This window comes from Archocentrus centrarchus, chromosome 24, assembly GCF_007364275.1.
Source record: "Archocentrus centrarchus isolate MPI-CPG fArcCen1 chromosome 24, fArcCen1, whole genome shotgun sequence".
Taxonomy (NCBI): Eukaryota; Metazoa; Chordata; class Actinopteri; order Cichliformes; family Cichlidae; genus Archocentrus; species Archocentrus centrarchus.
Window position 1 is genome coordinate 10,706,362 of NC_044369.1, and position 21,124 is coordinate 10,727,485.

Consider the following 21,124-nt stretch of genomic DNA (forward strand, 5'->3'; position numbering starts at 1 on the left):
GCTTGGGGGACCTGCGCAGGATTAGCTGTTTCTACTGTGCTCTTCTGGGCAGAGATCTTGGATCGCTTTCCTGGAATCTACTGGAGCCACTCCAGTTTAGGGGGTCACTGCCCCAAGTATTTTGATTATCACAGGGACCACTTTTGCCTTCACTTTCCACATCCTCTCTAACTCTTCTTTCATTCCTTGGTATTTCTCAACCTTCTTGTGTTCCTTCTTCTTGATGTTGCAATCACTTGGTATTGCTACATCTGTCATGATGACCTCCTTCCTCTGCTTGTCCACAACTACTATGATAGGTTGGTTAGACATCACCAGTTTGTCCATCTGTATCTGGAAGTCCTACAGGATCTTAGCTCAGTCATTCTCAATCACCCCATTGGGCGTATACCATTTTGATTCTGTGACTTCCAGGCTATAGTTGGCACAGATGTTCCTGTATACTATGCCAGCCACTTGGTTATGGTGTTCCATGTATGTCCTGCCTGCAAGCATTTTGCACCCTGGTGTTATGTGCTGGGGCATCTCTGCACAGCCTCAACCTAGGGTTTTTCCTGGTGCGGTAGACCCCAGCCTCTACTGATCTTGTGCTTAGAGCTTGTTCCTGTGATGCCGTGATTAGTTCCTCTTTACAGTCTTTCAGTCCAGCTATGACCAGCCATTGGAAGGATTTTTCAATATCAGCCACTTCTTCAATCAGTAAAATTTTTGCTATTTTGAGGCTAAAATGGTGCAATTTGATAGCATTTTGGAATAACTGAAAAAGTCTCCCGTGGACAGGAGAATCACAAAAATCGCACATGTGCACTGTGAACCAGATGGCCATGCCCAGATTGCAAATTGCAATGAAACAACACTATAGTTCCGAAAACAAAAGGTAAAGTCTAAATTGTGTGAAATATGTTGGACAAAATGAAATTATGCTCTGAAAATTCTCAGCCCAATGCGAGAGAATATCAGCCCGGCTAAAACACTGTTACAGTCTTAAGTGACTCTACCAGTAGCTGGTGCTCCCCTGGTATTTCTGCCAATTCCTTTCTGGGCCCTGTTCATATGTTGAGCCATGTGTCTGTTCATCTTAGCTGCTATGATGTGTGACAGGAGCTTCCATGTTGTGCTGAAGCAGGTAATTGACTGGTAGTTGGATGGGACTGGTCCCTTCTGAGGATCCTTGGGGATCAGAACTTTCTGGCCTTCAGTCAGCCATTCCAGGTGCATCTCATCCATTAGCAGCTGGTTCATTTGTACCGCCAGGCACTCATGGAGTGCACTTAGCTTCTTTAGCCAGTAGGTATGAATCATGTCAGGGCCTGGTGCTGTCCACCTCTTCATATTTGAGACTCTTTTCTGGATTTCTGCCACCGTGAAGGTTACTGGAGCCTGTTCAGGAAAGTTGCTGTGATCTGCTCCTAGATCCAATAGCCACTGAGCATTGTTGTTTTGTTTTGCATCCTTCTCCCATATGCTCTTCCAATACTGCTCTGTCTCCAGCTTTGGTAGGTGGGCTGTTGTTATATTGCTCCCCTGCCACAGAAGACACCTTGGACGGTTCAGTGGAGAACATCTGGTTTATTCTTCTGGCTGTGAGTTTTTGCTTGGCAGTTTCAAAGGCCTCACATATGGATGAACACACACACACACACACACATTAAAAAGTAGTACCTGCCATTCCATTCCAGTGTCTTCTGCAGTTTACAGTGAGCTATATATTTATGCTTCTTAAGTGCACAGGAGACAGGAATCTAATTTTCCCGTTAGATGTCTTTGACCTGAGTAGGGAAACTTTACTAACAGCTGGAGAATGTAGGACTTGTTCTGCTCTGCACGCTGTCAATTTAGTATCGTGGTACATGAACAAGTTCTCCACCTGCTTCACGTTCTGTCTGGCATAGTCCTCTTCAAGAAGAGTGCTTGCATATGCCAGGGAGCTAACTTCTACAATCCAGTGGGGGAACCTCTGTTTAGACAGAGCTCTACCCCTAGCTGGATTTGCAAAGCAGACAAACAACTGGTCATTTGACCCTGACAGCAGCATAAATCTTGTCCAGCTGAGACGCAGAGAATCTGCAGTGCTTGGACGGAAAAGCTGAGGGGCCACCCACACCATGGTTGTGGGACGGGGCCGGGGACGGATCCATCGGAGGTGGGTTGGCTAAGCCAGCCTCCTCCATGCCATTGAGCCCCAGCTACTGTCCAGAACCAGGTACAGTGAAGCAGGTTTGTTCCACGAAGCAGTTAGCTTGGAGACAAAATCTGGGATGGTGGGAAGGCGTTTTTTTGACCGTTGTGGGCTCCAGTGGAACAAAAAACCCTGTGAACCGTGACAGTTTCTGAGCTCACAGAGGAGAGGCCTGGTCCACCTGCAGCTTCTTCGCTGTGTGGCGAAACAGGGAAAACAGGGTGTGATATCCCATATTATGTGTGCTGTACCAAGTGAAAGGAAACTGCTGTTTCCAGCTACACTCCCAAGACAGTCCAATTGGATCTGTTCAACCATGGGAAGAGATCCTCTCGGAACGTCGGAAGAAGTTGTTGAATAACCACCTGAAGAACCACCACAACTGCCTGGCCATCTGGTAAAGAAAACACAGAACAGGAAGGGCCATGGCTAGCAAGGTAGCTAGCCGAGGGCCTTATACTATGAAGAGAGTTCAGCATACCCAGGGTATCTTTCCGTTATCTGGATTCACTTACCCTAACATCAGCAGCACTCACATGAAGCTCGTTATCAATTTACAAAGTTAACCCAGAGTAAAGGTTTGTTTGTTTTTTTTTTGTTTGTTTTTAGTCTTTCAGCTGCAGCTCCCATGGTGTTTAATGGTCTTAAAGCAAGTAAAGAAATAAAATTAGAAACTAGAATTCAAATGTAGGCTTAGCCTACCTGCAATTAATAATGAGTCCACAAGTACAAACACATGTCCCAATTTAAATATGAATGCTTATAGAACAATAAAATTGCTGTAAAATTATTTGCAGCCAAATTGGGCGTAGGGGGAATCAAGGAATTTGTAGAATCCACATTAATTACTAATGCTCATTCACAAAACACGGTGGCCAGCACAAGTAAAGTTTATGTGTGGGGAAATCCTTCTTTGTGTGTAACTCCTTCATTCTAGCAAATGTCTTGCTGATCATAACAGCCAAGTAGCCGCCAACAAGTCTGACTGTGAGGCAGGCCACTCAACCAAGAGACAGTATTCCTTAAGGCTCCTGTTCCTCCTCTCTCCTCTGGACCTCGCCTCTGCAGTATCATATTCTCAAATATTAGATTTTCCTTGATTCAAGTTGTCAGTGAGCTCTTTGTGCAATAAAAGTAATAAACAGATGTTCTGTTGTTGTAATCTGAACAAATGTTTCACACCAATAAATATATTTTTAATACTTTTCATCATACAAATGTCGCTTTTGTCCTTTCACTGTGTCTACACTGAGTGCTTGTCGTGTTGTTGAACCATTTAGATTTAGGCTTCTTAAACAGTCACTCCTTTGAAGGACTCTGAAGCATCAGATCAATGTAAACAGAAGGAAAAGCTGATTACAAGCAAGAGGAGATGATTCAAGGCTTCTAATTTCTTTGAATGGCACTGATGAATACTTTACATTAAGACTAGCAGGCAGCGTTTATCTAATCAAAATTACACCTCTGCCAGCAGCTGAGAAGATGTAAAGTGTAATTTTCTCTAAATTTAAGCATCAGATTTACTGGATTCAGCAACAGATTTACTGGATTATTATATACAGTTGTGCCTCTTAGAAAGAGTAAGGGGGTGCCTCCCTGTAGACCCAAAAATCATCCTGTCACACAGAAAAGGAATCAACACATTTCCTATGTCCATTTCCTGGAGCTGCGCAGAGGCCTTACCAGTTTTAGCTTCTCTTTCTTTCGCTTGCCAGGCCCTGACCCAGAGGAGCTGGGGCCGGACTCCTGGCCAACTGCGTTACCATCGTCGTCCACTTCCCCATCATCATCATCAAAGCACCATTCTGGCAGCTCAGGAGCGGAAGGTGTGTCCTCCTCATCACCATAGCGACGGAAAAGCTCTTTGAGGTAGTCTCCCTTATAGATCCCCGGGGCCCGAGCCTGGGCAAAAGCAGCCACGGCTGCCTCGATGCTGATAAGAAAGAGAAAAATAGAGATGTGGCATCTTTTAAAAAAAGCTTCTTTTTTTTTCCCCCTATGAGTTAAAAGACACTCAGACTAGTTTCATGATGACCAAACCACCATTAAAGTGGAAGAAAGACATATTCAGCTAACAGGTATATTAATGATTTTCTGTATTTACGTGGTAATAAGGGCACTATCTCAATACCAAGGTGTCTAAAAGAGGAGCTCCTAAGAAGCCAAAGGGGAAAATAATAAAACTGAAATATTTCATTTGATAAGAATACTAATACCCCTAACCCTTAATACTTCACCCAAGTATGAAATTCTCTATTGCATTTTGCAGTCATGTTCTCTCAGAATTTCTCTCTATAACTGGACTTCAGTATTCACCATGTGTGAGAGGGGTGGAGTAGAGCGCACAGTGAAGAAGCAAAAGAGAATCTAGTGAGTTGATTTTGACCCGCAACAAATGTTTCCAAACAAGTGTCTGTCTAAAACCAACTGTCCTGGCTCGAGCAGCAACAGCTGAGTTACTGTTCATTTCACAACCAGGGGTGGAGGAACACTTAGGAAAGAGTCAAATTTACAGAGTAACACAATCAAACTGAAAACAAATAAATAAGAGGGGGGGGGGGGCACCCACATCGCCAAAGCAATCACCCTCGGGGACAAGCTGTATGGGACCTTTTTGATACCACTTTAAATGAAATGTCAGACCAAATTTGCAATCAATCAAGGCAAAAAGTGAAAATACACTCTTCTGCAAATAAACACATTTATGTTCCAAACATTGCCCTTTGTGGCTGCTAATGTGAAAAAGAAAACAAAAACATTATTGTTTCACCAAACAATATCCCATTGTTTCACCTCTGAAAACACCTTTTAACACAAAAAAGTGCAATTTGATTGGTAAGCATTTCCATGCGTGGGCTTTTAATGAACTGTAGTCACCATTATTTTCAAGCCTTTTATTTGAAACTGCTTTTAGGCATTTAAAAACACCCTGAAAGGATAAGTTGAACTATAAAGTAAGCCTTTGACTATGCAGTTACAATGTCTAATTTTAATGTGTCGAGGGAGCAAAATATTGTGTGCCAGAAATCAGCGCTACATCCAGTGAGATGACTGCTGTGTTTATTTTGACTCATGATCACTTTGTATGCACTCGAGGCCATCAGAAAACAAATAGCATAAACATGATTAAAAAATGACTTAAAATCTTAAGTCTCCAATCTCATTGTACATTCTGATTAATGAAAATTAAAGGCATTCTATTAAGCAACCTAAAACTACTCAGGGTCCAAAACTAGAGCATCAGGTGTCAAACAGCAGATATTCTGTGGATCAAATTATCATTTAAGCCACTTTGAAAGCAAAATTTCCAAGTATTTGATGGTTTTAGGTTCGAAAAGGGGAGCTTAATCTGATTCAGAGATTAGGAATACTGGTCAGACTCTAGGAATGTTAACATTTTCTGGAAATATACACAGCACACAGTTAAATGTGAAATTTATTGATGGCATACTGGTGGTCTTGAAACACGCTAAAGCGGGCTGTGCAATGGTTTTGACTTTACATAAATTTCCATGTAATTCAATGCAGAGAAAAGGCATCTGCAGAAGCTTCAAATAGCTGAAAATTAAGTAGCAGGTCTGATTCTGACCTGTGAGCCTAGACAGGGGGTTGAGGGACTACATGCACCCTATCGTGACTACAGATGAAGGAGAGGCTTTTAACCTTTTTCTTGTATGCTCAAGAACTGTCAAATTGTCTGTTCTCAAGAACAATCTATGCTAGGAATAAAAGTCTTAAGGTGACTGTAGAGAAAAATCACTATCTCACAACTTGGAACTAAACCTGTTTTTACAAGAAATATAACTGCATCATTTATCAGACAGAAGACATTTCTAAATAAGGTTCTTATGGGCATTTAATCACAGAACTGCTGATTCTATTACATTTTAATACTGTATGACTTACTGTGTACTTGTGTATTTGTGTAAATGTCCTAAATATGGATAATATGCTTTATTATTTTCCCTTTGAATATAGTCATTTTTTCTCTGAGAATCTATAATTATTGCACTGGCAACAGCTGATGAGGGAAGAAAACAAATAAAACCCAATGAAAATGACCATTACTTATAGCCCTAATCATAACTCACTTCACCAAGATTTGAAGCCATTCTACATTATGTCAAGCCCATTAATGATAATTATCTTCCAACACATAATACTGGATGACAGCTGTAAATGTTCCCAGAATATTCATTTCACAGGAAGTAGTGGGTGGTGGGAGGGTTTTTATCCAGCCTCCATGTCTGCAGCTTCCAGGGATTCTGCTATCACAGACTGCTGCTCCACCTCTGACAAAAGATGCATCCTCCTGCTCAGCTGCTGTAAATTATTTATCTCTGCTGCTCGGTCACTCAAAAGCAGCCAGCCTTTTTGTAAAGCTTTATTTAGACTGATAGTAACAGAGTAACCTCTCATGCACTCTCACACATGCGTGCACACACACACACACACACACACAGAAGGAAGATGATGGGATTACGGGCTAAAAAATAAATAAATAAAAATACTGATAGGGTTGTGAGAGTGAAACCAGAGTAACAGTGCAATCCTCTGGTGGGGGCTCCATGTAGGGTTTGTGTTATCATGCAAGACAACTGAAGATTGTGAAAGTGCCCTCCCAGCAGCACGAGTGACTGAAGCGTGTCAGCCCTTACCTCCAGTCCATCTTCTCCACCAGGTACGCACATATCAGAAAGCCTGTCCGGTTGAAGCCATGTGTGCAGTGAACACCTTCAGGAGAAAGAAAATAAAAATGCTAACCTTTCAAAAAAAAATTTACATCACAATATACTGTTTTCTGTTGCCATTTTAAAAATAAAAATAGGGTTTACATTATTTGCAAATGACTGAATTGTGTTTTTTCCATTTCACACAGCTTACCAACTTTTTTGGATCTGCATGCCCTCACCTCAATCTATGCTCAATCAATTTAATGTGGCATATTATGAGCAAGTCCCCCTTATTTCAACAGCCATGCGGTTTAGCAGAATACTATCCAATGAAACCGTCTCTCACATCAATAAAATCAGTTCGCCTTTGAGATGTACTGAGGCTGACTGGATGTTTTGAGCGAGGGCATCAAGTCACACACAAAAGACTCACAGGCAGATCTTTTTCCTCTTAGAGGGGGGTCCTGTCTTTATACCTACATCAAAAATCTGACACCAGCCATTCCACACACAGAAGAGACCCAGCGATTGATGAAACATTCAGGGGGGTAAAGAGAGAATGAAAAGGACGTGAGGGCGAAAAGAAAAAAAAGAAAAAAACGGAGAGAAAATCCCGCTCCTTCTTTTGAGGTGAGCAGAAGGCAGATTCTGAAAAGGAATTCTCCCCAAGGGGTAAAATGCACCATGACAATTTTAAGTCATAGTTGACAAAAATCCTCCTAATTTGTGACATAGTGACATTTATTCAGACAAGATGTCTTCAGCAGGTTCACAGAAGGGTTCAAAAATACAAAACATTAATTAATAAATAAATAAAATGAAATGAAAGCATTTGACTTGAATGTCTCCCTATATTAGGAGGTTTGCCTGGCAACGCCAACGATAACAAAGATGAAACGTCAGCGGACAGGGATCACATTTAACGGACCAATTGTCTAATTTGGACATGTGTACTGTGGAGAAAACAAAGCCTAATCACCAGCTGGCTAAAGGCAGGAGATTGCTGAGATGGCATTCACACATTCTGCTCTGATGTTCAAGCAGTCTGATTTACAAGTCAGGCAGCAGTTACAAGTTAAATCTGGATAGGACGAGGTGTAAGAGAGCACCCTGCTGCCAACAGTATAAAAGCGCAGTGTCATTGTCCATCTTCGGCTGATAAGTATCCCCTAGGCTGCCTTCAGGCAAAGGATACTACTACAATAGACAGAGATTACTTTTTAGACTGAAACACATTTGTGTGACAAATGACAAAATAATGTGTCAATTGGAACACTCTAAGACTGTGAATAAAGCAATAAGTAAACAATTTTTATGTATAGTAAATATGTGGTACTATTATGTAAAAATGTAACATAACTAGGTGTTTCTGTACTATTACACACTGGCCAACAAACAGCATAACTGATACAGACACACATGCAATAAGCCAGTATATCATTCTAACTCTAATTGAGATTTAACTCTGTGTACAGTGAATAATGTAATATTACTTGTAAGAAAACACATTAACATAATTTGTTAACAATGTGCAAAATGCAGACATATTTTCAAGTAATAATGACAAGCTGAACTACACACACAAAAAAATCCAGTTTAAAAAAAAACAAAAACAAAAAAAAAAACACAAACAATGAAAAAAAAAAAAAAAAAAAAAAACCTGCCCACACACCAACATCTACATCTCTCCCTTTTAGATCAAATTGATTTGGCCAAGGTGCTCATTGATATTCCTTCACCTATAAATCACCTACACAGTGTTTGCTGGGAGACGAGTGTTGGTTGCGATATGAAACTCCTACACAAGCTGACAAAATAGTGACTTGCACAAGACTGCACATTTTTAAAATGTGCAAATGCACTCCTTATGAGGGCTGAACGTGGTGCTGCTGTGCAGACATTAGAAGAGAACTCCAGCCCCCCCGCGACCCTGAACAGGATAAGTGGAAGAGAATGGATAGATGGATGGATGGATGGATAGTTGTACCGGGAAGCTGTTTGATATTTGACACCAGTGTACAAATGTGTTTGCTGGAATTTTAAGTAGTGAAAATATATTCCAACAAGACCTCGCGTCCCTTTGCGCTCTACCAATTCTGGAATAAGGCTGCCCTCTGCTGGACACACAAGATAATGTTTACCAAGGCAATAAATGGCAATGCAGACACACTGGCCACTTCATTTAACTGCTCATTCAAGCAAATATCTAATCAGCCAATCACACAACAGCAACTCAATGCACAGATTGGCATGTAAACAACTTCAATATGAGCTAGAGAGGTTTAAACTGAGTATCAGAATGGAGTAGAAATGTGATTAAGGGCTGGAAAAATTCTGAAACTCCATAAACTCTAGAATTTATGGTCCAAAAATATCCAGTGGGCAGCAGCTCTCTGGGTCAAAATCCCTTGTTGCTGCCAGAGGTCAGATGAAAATGACTGCTTTGAGCTAATAGGATGGCAACAGTAATTCAAATAACCACTCGTATGCTGAAGAGCATCTTTAAATGCATGTTGAAAATTGAAGCAGATGGGCTAAAGCAGCAGAAGACCACACTGGGTGCCACTCCTGTCAGCTAACAACTGGAAATTGAGACTAGGATTCACACAGGCTCATCAAAATTGAACAGAAGATTGGGCAAACTAGTCTGATGACAATTTCTGCTCCAACATTCAGATGGCAGGTTCCGTTATTTGGCATAAACACGAAAGCATGGCTCCTTTCGGCCTTGCATCAACCGTTCAGGCTGCTGTGATGGTATAAGGGATTGGCACACCTTAGTACTAACTACTATGCATTGTTTAAACACCTATTCCTGCTGACCATGTCCATCCCTTTATCACCACAGTGCACCTTTCTTCTGATGGCTGCTTCAAGCAGGATAATGCACCATGTCACAAATGTCAAATCACCTCTGGTTTCCTAAAAATGACAATGAGTTAACTGTACTCCACAAGCCTCCACAGTCACCAGATATCAGTCCAACACCTTTGGAGTGTGGTGGAATGGGAGATTTGTATCATTGATACAGTGGACAAATATGCAGCAACTGTGTGATTCTATCATGTCGCCATGGTCTAAAATCACTGAGGAAAGTTTTCCTGTTGATGTTAACTGTAAAGTGGTCTAGCAAGGTTTTTAACATTAGTATTATGATTATATAAGTACTTAACTGTTTTTTCTATAAAAAAAGAGAGAGAGAGACTTGCAAGGACATGGGAACACTTCAGTCTTTACTGCAAAATAAAACTGCCAATGTAAATGAAACAGAGAGGCTCCAGGTACTTTAAGCAATTAAAGGTTTTTGAAATGATGTTCAGCCATTAAGATTCATGCTGACTGGAATAAGTCAAAGCCAAAATTTCATTATTGCTGAAGCAAAGCTGTTACAACAGACTAAATTACACACAGCGCAAACTCATTTGCAGCACCAGCTGTTTTTACACGTTAAATCTATTTCTGTCTAATTCCATATCCTTCTGTGTGCAGAGGTGATAAACATGGCACGAATGTTTAATGATGACTAAAGTGTGATCAAGAGTTGAAAGTTCAGCTAGGTTTTTATAGTGAAGATCTGTTTGTTTCCCAGGCACAAAAGAGTGAACAGAAAGCAGGGAAAAACAAAGCAAACAAACACTGGAATTTTCTTTAGCTCTCTGCCAAATTGTTATTTTGCTGTCAGCAATCATTAGTACATCCCTGCAATTTTTAGTCCACCTCTTATAAAAGCAAACACTACCAAAAAACATGAAAAGCAGTGCAATGGTAGCTGCAGAACAGTGCAGTGGCAGGTATACTTTCTGCTGATGTATCTTAGATTCAAAAACATACCTGCATACCTCCATATAATTCATCCAATTCCTCTGTTTATTAAATAGGTGAAAATAAAAAAAAAATCCACATGATAAAATACTTACCTATCAAATCTGAGGGATTCTTCTCTATGAAGTCTTCACAGAGCTTGATGAACACTGCAGTGATGTCTTTTGAAGGGCATTCTCCGTGGCTAAAAGACACAGTATGACATTCGTATTCAACACATTAATACAGACACAGTGAATTTAGACAGTTTAGTATGTGACAATGATTTTTACTCTTACCCCTTACACTGAAGCTTCACATACTTTATCCCCTCTTTTTCAATGTCACCGCGGTCATAAAAGCGAGTTGTGTTGGTCAAGTCCACAAGCAAACCCATTTTCACCTGAGGAAGAGACACAGGGCACGGTGAGAAATGATTTTCGGTGTCATTTTAATAATTCTGTGCTCTCTGAGGTACTTACTTTTAGACTTTTTAAAAAGTTGGACAGCATGCTCGGATGAAACCTGTTCTCCTCTGCAACTTGGTCATCATATTTGGGACCCAGCATTGTTTTCATTGGCAGGAATTTACCTAGGAAGGAGAAATGCAATGAATATTACAACTATGTTGTATGAGTAGAGACCCCAGCTTTATGCTTAATTTAATGACTGATTTGCAAAGGTCAAGCTAATACTACAACTTCACACTAAATTGAATCTAAAAATTCAGATAGATCATGATTTTTTTTTAAAGCAGATCAAATCACTGAATAAGTATGTGTTGAGGTCGTATTAAATTAAGCATAAAATAGCACCCTAACTATATTTGCTTTGTAAGGAATTTCAGTAATAGCCAATAAAACTGTGGATCTATTTGTGTAAACTACAGCTAAATTCTTAGAGCTGTCAAGAGTGCTGCAGCCCACTTCATGGGGCCCCTTCAAGCCTGTCTTCACTCTCATCAAAATACAAGAGAAATTTATGTATTTCCATGAAAATTTTACTTTAAAAAAAAACCAAACAAACACAGACTGTTGACTACTGCTAATACTACCCAGTGATATGTAAAGTGATAACGCCAATATGGGACCCACTTGCCACTGGGACACAAACTTTAATACAAAAGCAACAAAAACAGGTCAGAGTAATGAGTAAAACCACAAACTAACCACCTCCTATTACCAGTTTTGATTCATTTTTTATACTAATAAATGCATTTATATAAATATGTAACTGCACATACTTGTGAGTAATTTCAAACTGAATTTCTGTTATTACTGCAGCCCACCTGCAGTCCCATAGCGGCCCACCAGGGGATCGCAGCAAACATTTTGGGAACCACTGTCTTAGAGTAACAGCCTGGTTTAAAGCGCTGCCAACTCCAGCTATGCCTTGAAATAGAGCACTGGAAGTTCTCGATATTTGTACTGGTATAAAGTTAATGCGCAGTGGAGACAAGTCTGAAATTGTAGGGTTGAAGTATGTGTTGTACTTGATACTTAATACTTAATATTAACTATAATGGAAAACAATGAGAGATGTGCATAATAAACCAGTAAGATCAATACCTTCATGTACAAAAGTTAAACTTTTGTACAAAAACAGCTCTGCATCACTTACGTATGGGAACTGAGATCAATCAACTTAAACTGCACAGCTTCAAGCCTATCAGTTCCTTTTATCAATGCTAAGATGTTATTCTGACAGTTGCTCATTGCAAAATATTAGCATCAAACTTAGGGAAGTGGGGGGTTGGCACACATGAATCATATATAAGCCTCTTTTTTGTACTGTGTTTCTACAACTGTGTTGCTCCCCTAGTTGTGTTGAAAACCTCTGTAAGACTCAAAGAAATATGATCACAAATCAAGAATGGAATAAACACATCACACTATCTTGCCAAAAGTATTCACTCACTCATCCAAATCATTGACTTCAGATGTTCCAGTCACTTCCAAGGCCACAGGTGTATAAAACCAAGCATCTAGGCATGCAGACTGCTTCTATTTGTGAAAGAATGGGTCGCTCTTAGGAGCTCAGTGGATTCCAGCGTGATACTGTGATAGGCCATCTATGCAACAAATCCAGTCATGAAATTTCCTTCTAGCCCGAGTCACTAATAAATATTCCACAGTTAACCGTTAGTGGTATTATAACAAAGTGGAAGCGATTGGAAAGAACAACAACTCAGCCATGAAGTGCTAGGCCACATAAAATCAGAGTAAGCAGATGCTGACATGAATAGCGCACAGAGGTCACCAATTTTCCACCAAGTCGATAGCTACAGGTCTCCAAACCTCATGTGGCATTCAGAGTAGCTCAAAAACAGTGCGTAGAGAGCTTCATGGAATGGTTTTCCATGGCCGAGCGGCTGCATCCAAGCCTTACATCACCAAGCTCAATGCAAAGTGTCGGATGCAGTGGTGTAACCACAGGACTCTAGAGCTGTGGAGACGTGTTCGCTGGAGTCACGAATCACACTTCTCTGTCTGGCAATCTGATGGAGCTGATGCATTTCTGGGTTTGGCGGCTGCCAGGAGAACAGTACTTGTCTGACTGCATTGTGCCAAATGTAAAGTTTGGTGGTGGTGGTGGGGATTATGGTGTGGGATTGTTTTTCAGGAGTTGGGCTCAGCCACTTAGTTTCCAGCCACCACTTAAACTTCACACAGGGGACTACTGAGGTGCTCCCAAGCCAGCCAAGAGGCACAATCTATCCAGTGTGTTCTGGGACTGCCCTGGGGCCTCGTCTGCTAGGACATGCCTCAAACACTTAACCTAGCACCCAGGAGGTATCCTAGTCAGATGCCTAAAGCACATCAACAGGCTCCTTTCAGTGTGAAAGAGCAATGTCTCAACTCTGCCAAATTACAAAGCTCCTCAGCCCATTTCTAAGGCTTCGAAGAAAGCTAATTTCCACATCTCCTGCAAACTTATTCTTACAGTCACTACTGAGACCTCATGGCAGTAAGTAAGGGTAGAAGCACAGATCGACCAGTAAACTGACAGCTTCACTCAGCTCTCCTTCTCTAACCTCTTTACCATAGCAGACCGGTACAGTGTCTGCATCACTGCAGAAGCAGCACCAATCCATCTGTCAATCTACTGCTACACTCACCCCCCTATTTCTTGCATTTTAAATATATTACAAGACCATATGGCTGCTATCTTGGCCAGATCTCTCTTGTAAAAGAGATTTTTATCTCATTGGGAATTCATGATAATACAAGGATAAAGTTTTTTAAAAAATCTTTTAATACATTTTGCAGTAAATTACCAAAAATTATGGGCAAATTGGATATGTATTGACAAATATACTTACCGGGATAAATAAGGTGAAGCAAATCTGTCCAATCTTTAAATCTGTTTCTAAATTTACATGTTGTACATGCAATTCATGGTGACAGCTGTACTCAAAGGTCACTGAAAAAAAAACGCTACAGCACTGATATTACTAATGAACCAGGATGTTAACATTGTCTTAAATGGCCTACTTCTTAGATTAACAACAATTTTGTAAAATCATAATTGGATAAGTTCAGTATCAGAAAAGGGTAATCCTTGAGTAGGAACTAGGAAGTGAGTTAATGAGTAGCTACATCTTTGGTGTACTTACAGTGCAGTTACATGTACAGGGTTCTAGCCATTCTTTTTGATGTTTTGTAATACCTATCCAATATTGATTAAATGGCAATAAAGAAATCTGTGGGATCTGTAAGAAGATGTGAGATACTGATCTCCTTACAGGACCAAAAATCAATGAATGGAGTGAATCCAGGTGGCGCTGCATGAAGGTCCCACAAATTCTATTTGCCAGTTGCATAGATAACCCATATGGCCAATCATACCCAATGTTCAAAACCATGAGCTTCAGATTCAAGATGATCAGGGGTAAAGGTACTTTAGTGCTCAGCCCCCCCAAAAAGTGGACGTTGCACAGAAGGGGTTAATCTGAAAATGAGGCATTAAATTTTCTTTTCCTATCACCGACACCATTACTTTGTAATATAATAAAGATTTGGAGATGGTGATTTCCCAAGTTGTGCTGATTTCATGCTGTTCTTATCTGGAGCTACTCTTAATCTGCCATGTGGGTAAATGAGCACATTACTGTTTTTTCCCCAGTATACTAACATTCAAACATTAATCTAACGTGCTACCGTAGTCCCATTAATAGCTGAATTTTGACAGATATTTCACTTTTAATTGTTACAGATTCCTTTTGGCTTCATCAGCTGGTGGCCTCCAGCTTGCAGTGGAACAGTTCACAGCTGGCATGAGAATTAGCACCTCTAAGTCTGAGGCCATGGTCCTCAGCCAGAAAAGGGTGGAGTGCCCACTCTGGCTCAGGGGCGAGTTGCTGCCCCAGGTGGAGGAGTTTAAGTATCTCAGGGTCTTGTTAACGAGTGACGGGAGAAGGGAGCAGGAAACTGACAGACGGATCGGGGCTGCGTATGCAGTGATGCGGACGCTGAACCGGTCTGTCATGGTAAAGAGGGAGCTGAGTGTGAAAGCAAAGCTGTCAATTTACTGGTCAATCGACAGCCCTACCCTCACCTATGATCATGAGCTTTGGGTAGTGACCGAAAAAATGAGATCACATGTACAAGCGGCAGAAATGAGCTTCCTATAAAGGGTGGCTGGCCTCTCCCTTAGCGATAGGGTGAGGAGTACAGCTATTTGGGCAGGGCTCAAAAAAAAGAGATGCCACTCCTCCACCTCGAAAGGAGCCAGGTGAGGTGTTCTGGGCATGTCCTACGGGAGGAGGCCCCGGGGCAGACCCAGGACACACTGGAGAGATTATATCTCTCAGCTGGCCTGGGAATACCTTGGGGTCCCGGATGAGCTGGAGGAGGTGGCTGGGGAAAGTGAGGTCTGGGCTTCTCCGCTTAGGCTGCTGCCCCCACGACTCGGCCCCGGATAAGCAGAAGAAGATGGATGGATGGATGGACAAATTCAATAGAGAGAAGTTGCTAGCTCTGAGCACACTGCTTAAAAAAAAAAAAAAAAAAAGACAGCTCAGTTCAGTTCATTTGTGCTCTGTTTCATTAAAATATTACTGAAGAGCAGAAATAAGCAGGGCTCAGCTCTAAACACTCAGCATGACGACTGAGTGAAGAGTTTTAGGACAGAGCCAAAGTTTTGGCACTACAATCACAGTTTTCAGCCATCCATTCCTGCCAATTACGCACTCATTCTAATAACATATCCCCCTCTCATTCCAAATAAATGAACAGCACTAGGAGCAACTATCACAACCACGACAGGCATGAGAAATGCTTTTTTCTGTCAGATTTAGCACAATTCGCTGTAAATTGAGTGCTGCAGAGTGTTAGTAAATATAGCCCTATATGTTCCTTCCCTTTTAAAATTCCCTTCATTTGAAATGAAGGGATATTTTTCATTGACTTGCATAAAACAAGAGGGTAAGAACACATTGTGGTGAAGTAAGATGCATGTTTTACAGTCCATCCTCTGCACACTGTAGTTTTAGCAAGGCAGACATCTAACATGACATTGCTAGGGAGACTAGGGTCAAGTTGTTCAGATTCTCAGTGCACTGCACTGCACTTCTCTTCTTTATGCAGTCCTTATGAATCCTCCTACCCATCTTTCTGTCGGCTCCACGTTTTCATCGAGGTCAAGGAAAAGTGGTAAGGAAAAGAAGAGGTGACCCTCTTCATGTGACACTGCACAGCATTTTTATTCCTCATCCCTCTGACCAACATTTTGAGACAATGTCCCACAGTTTTCAAAAGGCAACACTACAAAAGCGAGACACTTTTCTCAAGTCTTGCAGGTTAACAAGTCTTCAACAGCAAACTGAAAGTGGCCACAGAGTCACAACTAAATAGATTTTTGTGGAATATGAGGACAACACAGTGGTGCGGTGGTTACCATTGTTGCCTCATAGCAAGAAGGTCCTGGGTTCAAATCCACCATCTGGCCTGAGGCTCTCTGTGAGGAGTTTGCATGTTATCTGCATGGGTTCTGTTACTTGTAATTTCCCCATTGTGGGACTAATAAAGGTGTTCGTATTCATTCTCTCCAGGTACTCTGGCTTCCTCCCACAGTCCAAAGCCATCCAATTAGGGTGATTTTGGTATATTTGTTACATAGTCCTTGTTTTGTTTGACATTTATACTGCTGCTCTTTGTAGCATAAACATACTGGTTTTGCAGTATTTTTCTTATCTTCTTGATTTAGTTTTTTTTTTTTTTGCCATATTCCATGTTTGATGACAATAACATTTTTCTATTCCATTCTAAATTGCCCACAGGTGTCAATTTGAGTGTGACTGTTTGCCTGTCTCTGTGTTTGCCCTGTGACAGGCACCCCACCTCTTGCTCTCTGGTAGCTGGGATAGGCTCCTGAATTGAATAAGCAGACGGGAATGGATGGATGGATAATGAAAACAGTCACAAATAAAATTTAATTCAGCTACAGTTAAATAAAATATCTAATAACTGTATGCAACGGGTGGAGGATAATTCTCGAAGAGTTTGGGTTATGTTTGTGGATCTTAAAAGAAACCTGTAGCTCAAAAATAGATGTACCAGTTGATGGATGCAGCCCTACTGAAAACCATAGGGTTACTAGACACGACAGTAACTGAAATAACAGTTAACAGTGTAGTTTATAAAACCGCAACACAAATAAGGAAACTGTCGCATAACACTAAACTTTAGCTTCATTTTACGCTAATTGCCTTTACTTCTCAAGTAAGGCGTCCCAACCAAAAGTGCGTGCTCGCCGTGTGCTCCTCATGTTATAGCCCCCGGTTTGTTTTGACACGTGATTCTCCGATGGCGAAGCTTGCTAACTTAGCAGCACTTTTCTAAAGCTCGTTTTTCCCAATAAATATAGCTTTAGTTTAACATTAAAGTCACACTAAAAGCTGAAAAGAGGCGGAAAGCGTTGTTAAACCCTTACAGCTAAAGAGCGCGCCAAGAGTAGTATCAGACCGACGTCCATTTAAAAAAATGTCAAATGCCAAAATTAAGTTGGTTTTCTCACAGTTACTGTACAGAACTATTTAACGAAAACTGGGTTTAGTTATTTTATTTATCTATTTATTTATTTTGGTATGTTTCAATGAAATCGGTAAATCATTTTACATCTCGTTTAAAAAAGTAAAATAAAGCATTCATTTCGATAACACTGAGAGCTCACACTGGTGTTAATTTAGTTGTTTTTAACAACCTAAAATGAACCAAGATAGCCCATTACTGCTACTTAAATCAGGTGGTTTGAGGCGCCAAGCTGTGCAACAAGCATAACAGTAACACCAAAGCACGTAGCTAACTAGCAGCAGTAGCTTCAGCTCGTAAATAATACACTGTTTTTGTTAAATTTTCACTAACCTGCCAAAGGTTGCCCTCTTCTAGGACAATTGCGCCATCGAGGAGGAGGTCCGTTAAGTGACATGGTCAGGTGAGGTTGGTAATATCTAAAAGCTTCCAATACCAGGAACCCCCCGTTGCTTGATGCTACCTCTTTCCCACACACCAGATGCTGGGTTGATGTGCACCCGAGCACCGCGGACTCAGGGCCCTTTAGCTCTTAATTCAGGAGAATCAGCCAACAAGTTTGAGCCCGTTTAACCTTCTGATGGACCGGGAGGCATTTTACACGAAACGCAGACTGTTCCGATTCACGGCAGAGCAGCGTCTTTAAAAAAAAATGCTGCTATCTTTTTCATTTGTCCACCATAAATCCAGATATTTAGCAATCACCTAGCAAAACCTCAGTTAGCCCTCTTTTTTTCTTCTCCTGATGTTTTTATATGGCGACAACCTATGTTCGTGCATTACCGCCACCTTTCATACTGGAATGACTACTACAACATCTTAAAAGACTATTTTAGAAACAAACAGACCCAAAGTTCTTTTTTTTTATGCCCCTCACCTGAATGTCTTTAAAAAAGTGTAACTACTTAATTTCTCTCTTTATATTTCATACCTTTCAATTTTATATTTCCATATAAATACATGTCTTTGATTAATTGTTTTAGCTGTGGGGTAGGTATTATTGGATGTACATAAATTTAGCAGATCTTTACCTGGTAAGTAGGATGAGAATCCTGTGTGAACCCAGAAGTGAGCAGTGATTAGATATAGATTTCTGCCTCTTGTAGCTTTAACTGACACATTTCTTCTTGTTAATATACAGTTAAGATGATTTCCTATTTCATACTGCTATCTTTGTGCACATACAAGTCAGGACATAGAACTACACTCACAGGACACTTTAAAAGATTCACCTTGCTAGTTACTGGGTTGGACCATTTTTGCCTTCAGAACTGCCTAAATGCTTTGTGGCATAAATTTAACAAGGTGCTGGAAACTTTCCTCATAGATTTTGGTTCATGTTGTCATGACAGCATCACACAGTTGCTGCAGATTTGTTGGCCACACATCCATGATGCGAATCTCCCGTTCCACCACAACCCAAAGGTGCTCTGTTGGATTGAGATCTGGTGACTGTGGAGGCCGTTTGAGTGCAGTGAACTCACTGTCATGTTCACAGAACCATTTTGAGATGATTTGAACTTTGTGGCATGGTATTTATCCTGCAGGAAGTAGCCATGAGAAGATGGGTGCTCTCAGGGGCGTAGGAATGAGTTTCCTATTGGGGGACACATATCGGAAACCTGATAGATCCATGCTATTTGATCTTTTACTTTCTTCTTTTTCAAACGTTTCTTGGAAAAATAGTGTTGTGTACACCTATATTATTGCATGAATAATTTACATATGTGTGTGTTTTATAATCATAGGACGTGGGCAAACTGGCTTGAGCACAGATAAATGTTACCAATGCACAGATAAATGTTACCAGTGCACTGATAAATGTTACCAGTGCACAGATAAATGTTACCAGTGCACAGATAAATGTTACCAGTGCACAGATAAATGTTACCAGTGCACAGATAATTGTTACCAATGCACAGATAATTGGTACCAGTGCACAGACAAATGTTACCAATTCACAGATAAATATTAATAATGCACAGATAAATGTTACCAATTCACAGATAAATGTTACCAGTGCACAGATAAATGTTACCAGTGCACAGATAAATGTTACCAATTCACAGATAAATGTTACCAGTGCACAGATGAATGTTACCAATGCACAGATAAATGTTACCAATGCACAGATAAATGTTACCAATGCACAGATAAATGTTACCAATTCACAGATAAATGATACCAGTGCACAGATAAATGTTACCAATTCACAGATAAATGTTACCAGTGCACAGATAAATGTTACCAGTGCACAGATAAATGTTACCAATGCACAGATAATTGGTACCAGTGCATAGACAAATGTTACCAGTGTACTAGCATATTAAAAAAAAAGTTTCATTACAAATGTATGTGAGTTTGAGTTTGAGGCAGCCACATATGTCGTCTATGCCTCGGTCTGGCTCTGTTCATGGCAATGATCCCAACACACCGTTTTACCTCATTCAAGAGTTTCTGACTCCTGTCGCTGTCTCCTGCCTCCCAAACACTCAGAGCCATTCAGAAGGAGGCGGGGGAGCGCATGTTGCGCCTTCAAAATAAAAGCACGCGAGTTAAAGATTTCAAAATCAAGTATTTTTCTCCTCCACTGTGTAATTTTGGGGTGGGACAAATGCGCCTGTCTCCAATATTGTGTGTGTGTGTGTGTGTTGGGGGGGGGGGGGGGGGGGGGGGACACGTCCCCGCCGTCCCGCCCGGTTCCTACGCCTGTGGGTGCTCTATGGTCAGCAACAATACTCAGGCAGGCTGTGGTGATTAACTGATGCTCAGTTGATACCAAGAGGTCCAAAGTGTACCAGGAAAATGTTCCCGTCCTCATTACACTACCTTTCATGGTTTTTATACCAACCAGACCAGGCAACATTTTTCCAATCTTCTATTTCCAATTTTGGTGAGCCTGTGCAAATTGTAGCCTCAGTTTCCTGTTTTTAGCTGACAGTGTGATCTTCTGCTGCTGTAGCCCATCTGCTTCAAGGTCCGAGCTGTGCATTCAGAGATGGTCTTCTGCATACCTTGGTTGAAATGAGTGTTTATTTGATTTACTGTTGCTTTCCCATCAGCTCAAAGCAGTCTGACCATTCTTCACTGATCTCTGACATCATCAAGGCATTTTGACTCAGAGAGCTGCTGCTCACTGGGTGTTTTCTCTTTTTCAGGCCATTGTCTTTAAACCCTAGAAATGATCATGAGTGGAAATCCCAGTAGATCAGCATTTTCTGAAATACTCAGTCAGCAGACTGAAGTACTGCTTACTTTTGCTTATGAATGTGTACTGTAGTTTCACCAGTTACAATCAGTACCAAGCACATCACATGCATGAGTGCAAACCCTTACTTGCATTAATATATGTCTCTGAAATTGATTACACGTAGAAAACTTCAAACATTTTGTTTTCAAACAACAGATAAAGCTTGTGAAGTATGACATTTGTTCACTTT

The 21,124-nt window shown here is 40.9% G+C and overlaps 1 protein-coding gene across 1 annotated transcript in view; it reads right to left on the reverse strand.

Moving 5' to 3' along the window:
• The window catches only part of rngtt (RNA guanylyltransferase and 5'-phosphatase), a 117,329-nt gene extending 98,889 nt beyond the window's left edge, over positions 1-18,440 (reverse strand). Inside the window, exons 1-6 of the mRNA XM_030721366.1 lie at positions 18,018-18,440; positions 11,136-11,245; positions 10,953-11,056; positions 10,770-10,858; positions 6,838-6,913; positions 3,863-4,112 (exon numbers count right to left, since the gene is read on the reverse strand). Coding sequence (XP_030577226.1) covers positions 3,863-4,112; positions 6,838-6,913; positions 10,770-10,858; positions 10,953-11,056; positions 11,136-11,245; positions 18,018-18,081 — 693 coding nt within the window. The 5' untranslated portion in view covers positions 18,082-18,440. The remainder of the gene's footprint in view (positions 1-3,862; positions 4,113-6,837; positions 6,914-10,769; positions 10,859-10,952; positions 11,057-11,135; positions 11,246-18,017) is intronic.
• Positions 18,441-21,124: the final 2,684 nt, after the last annotated feature.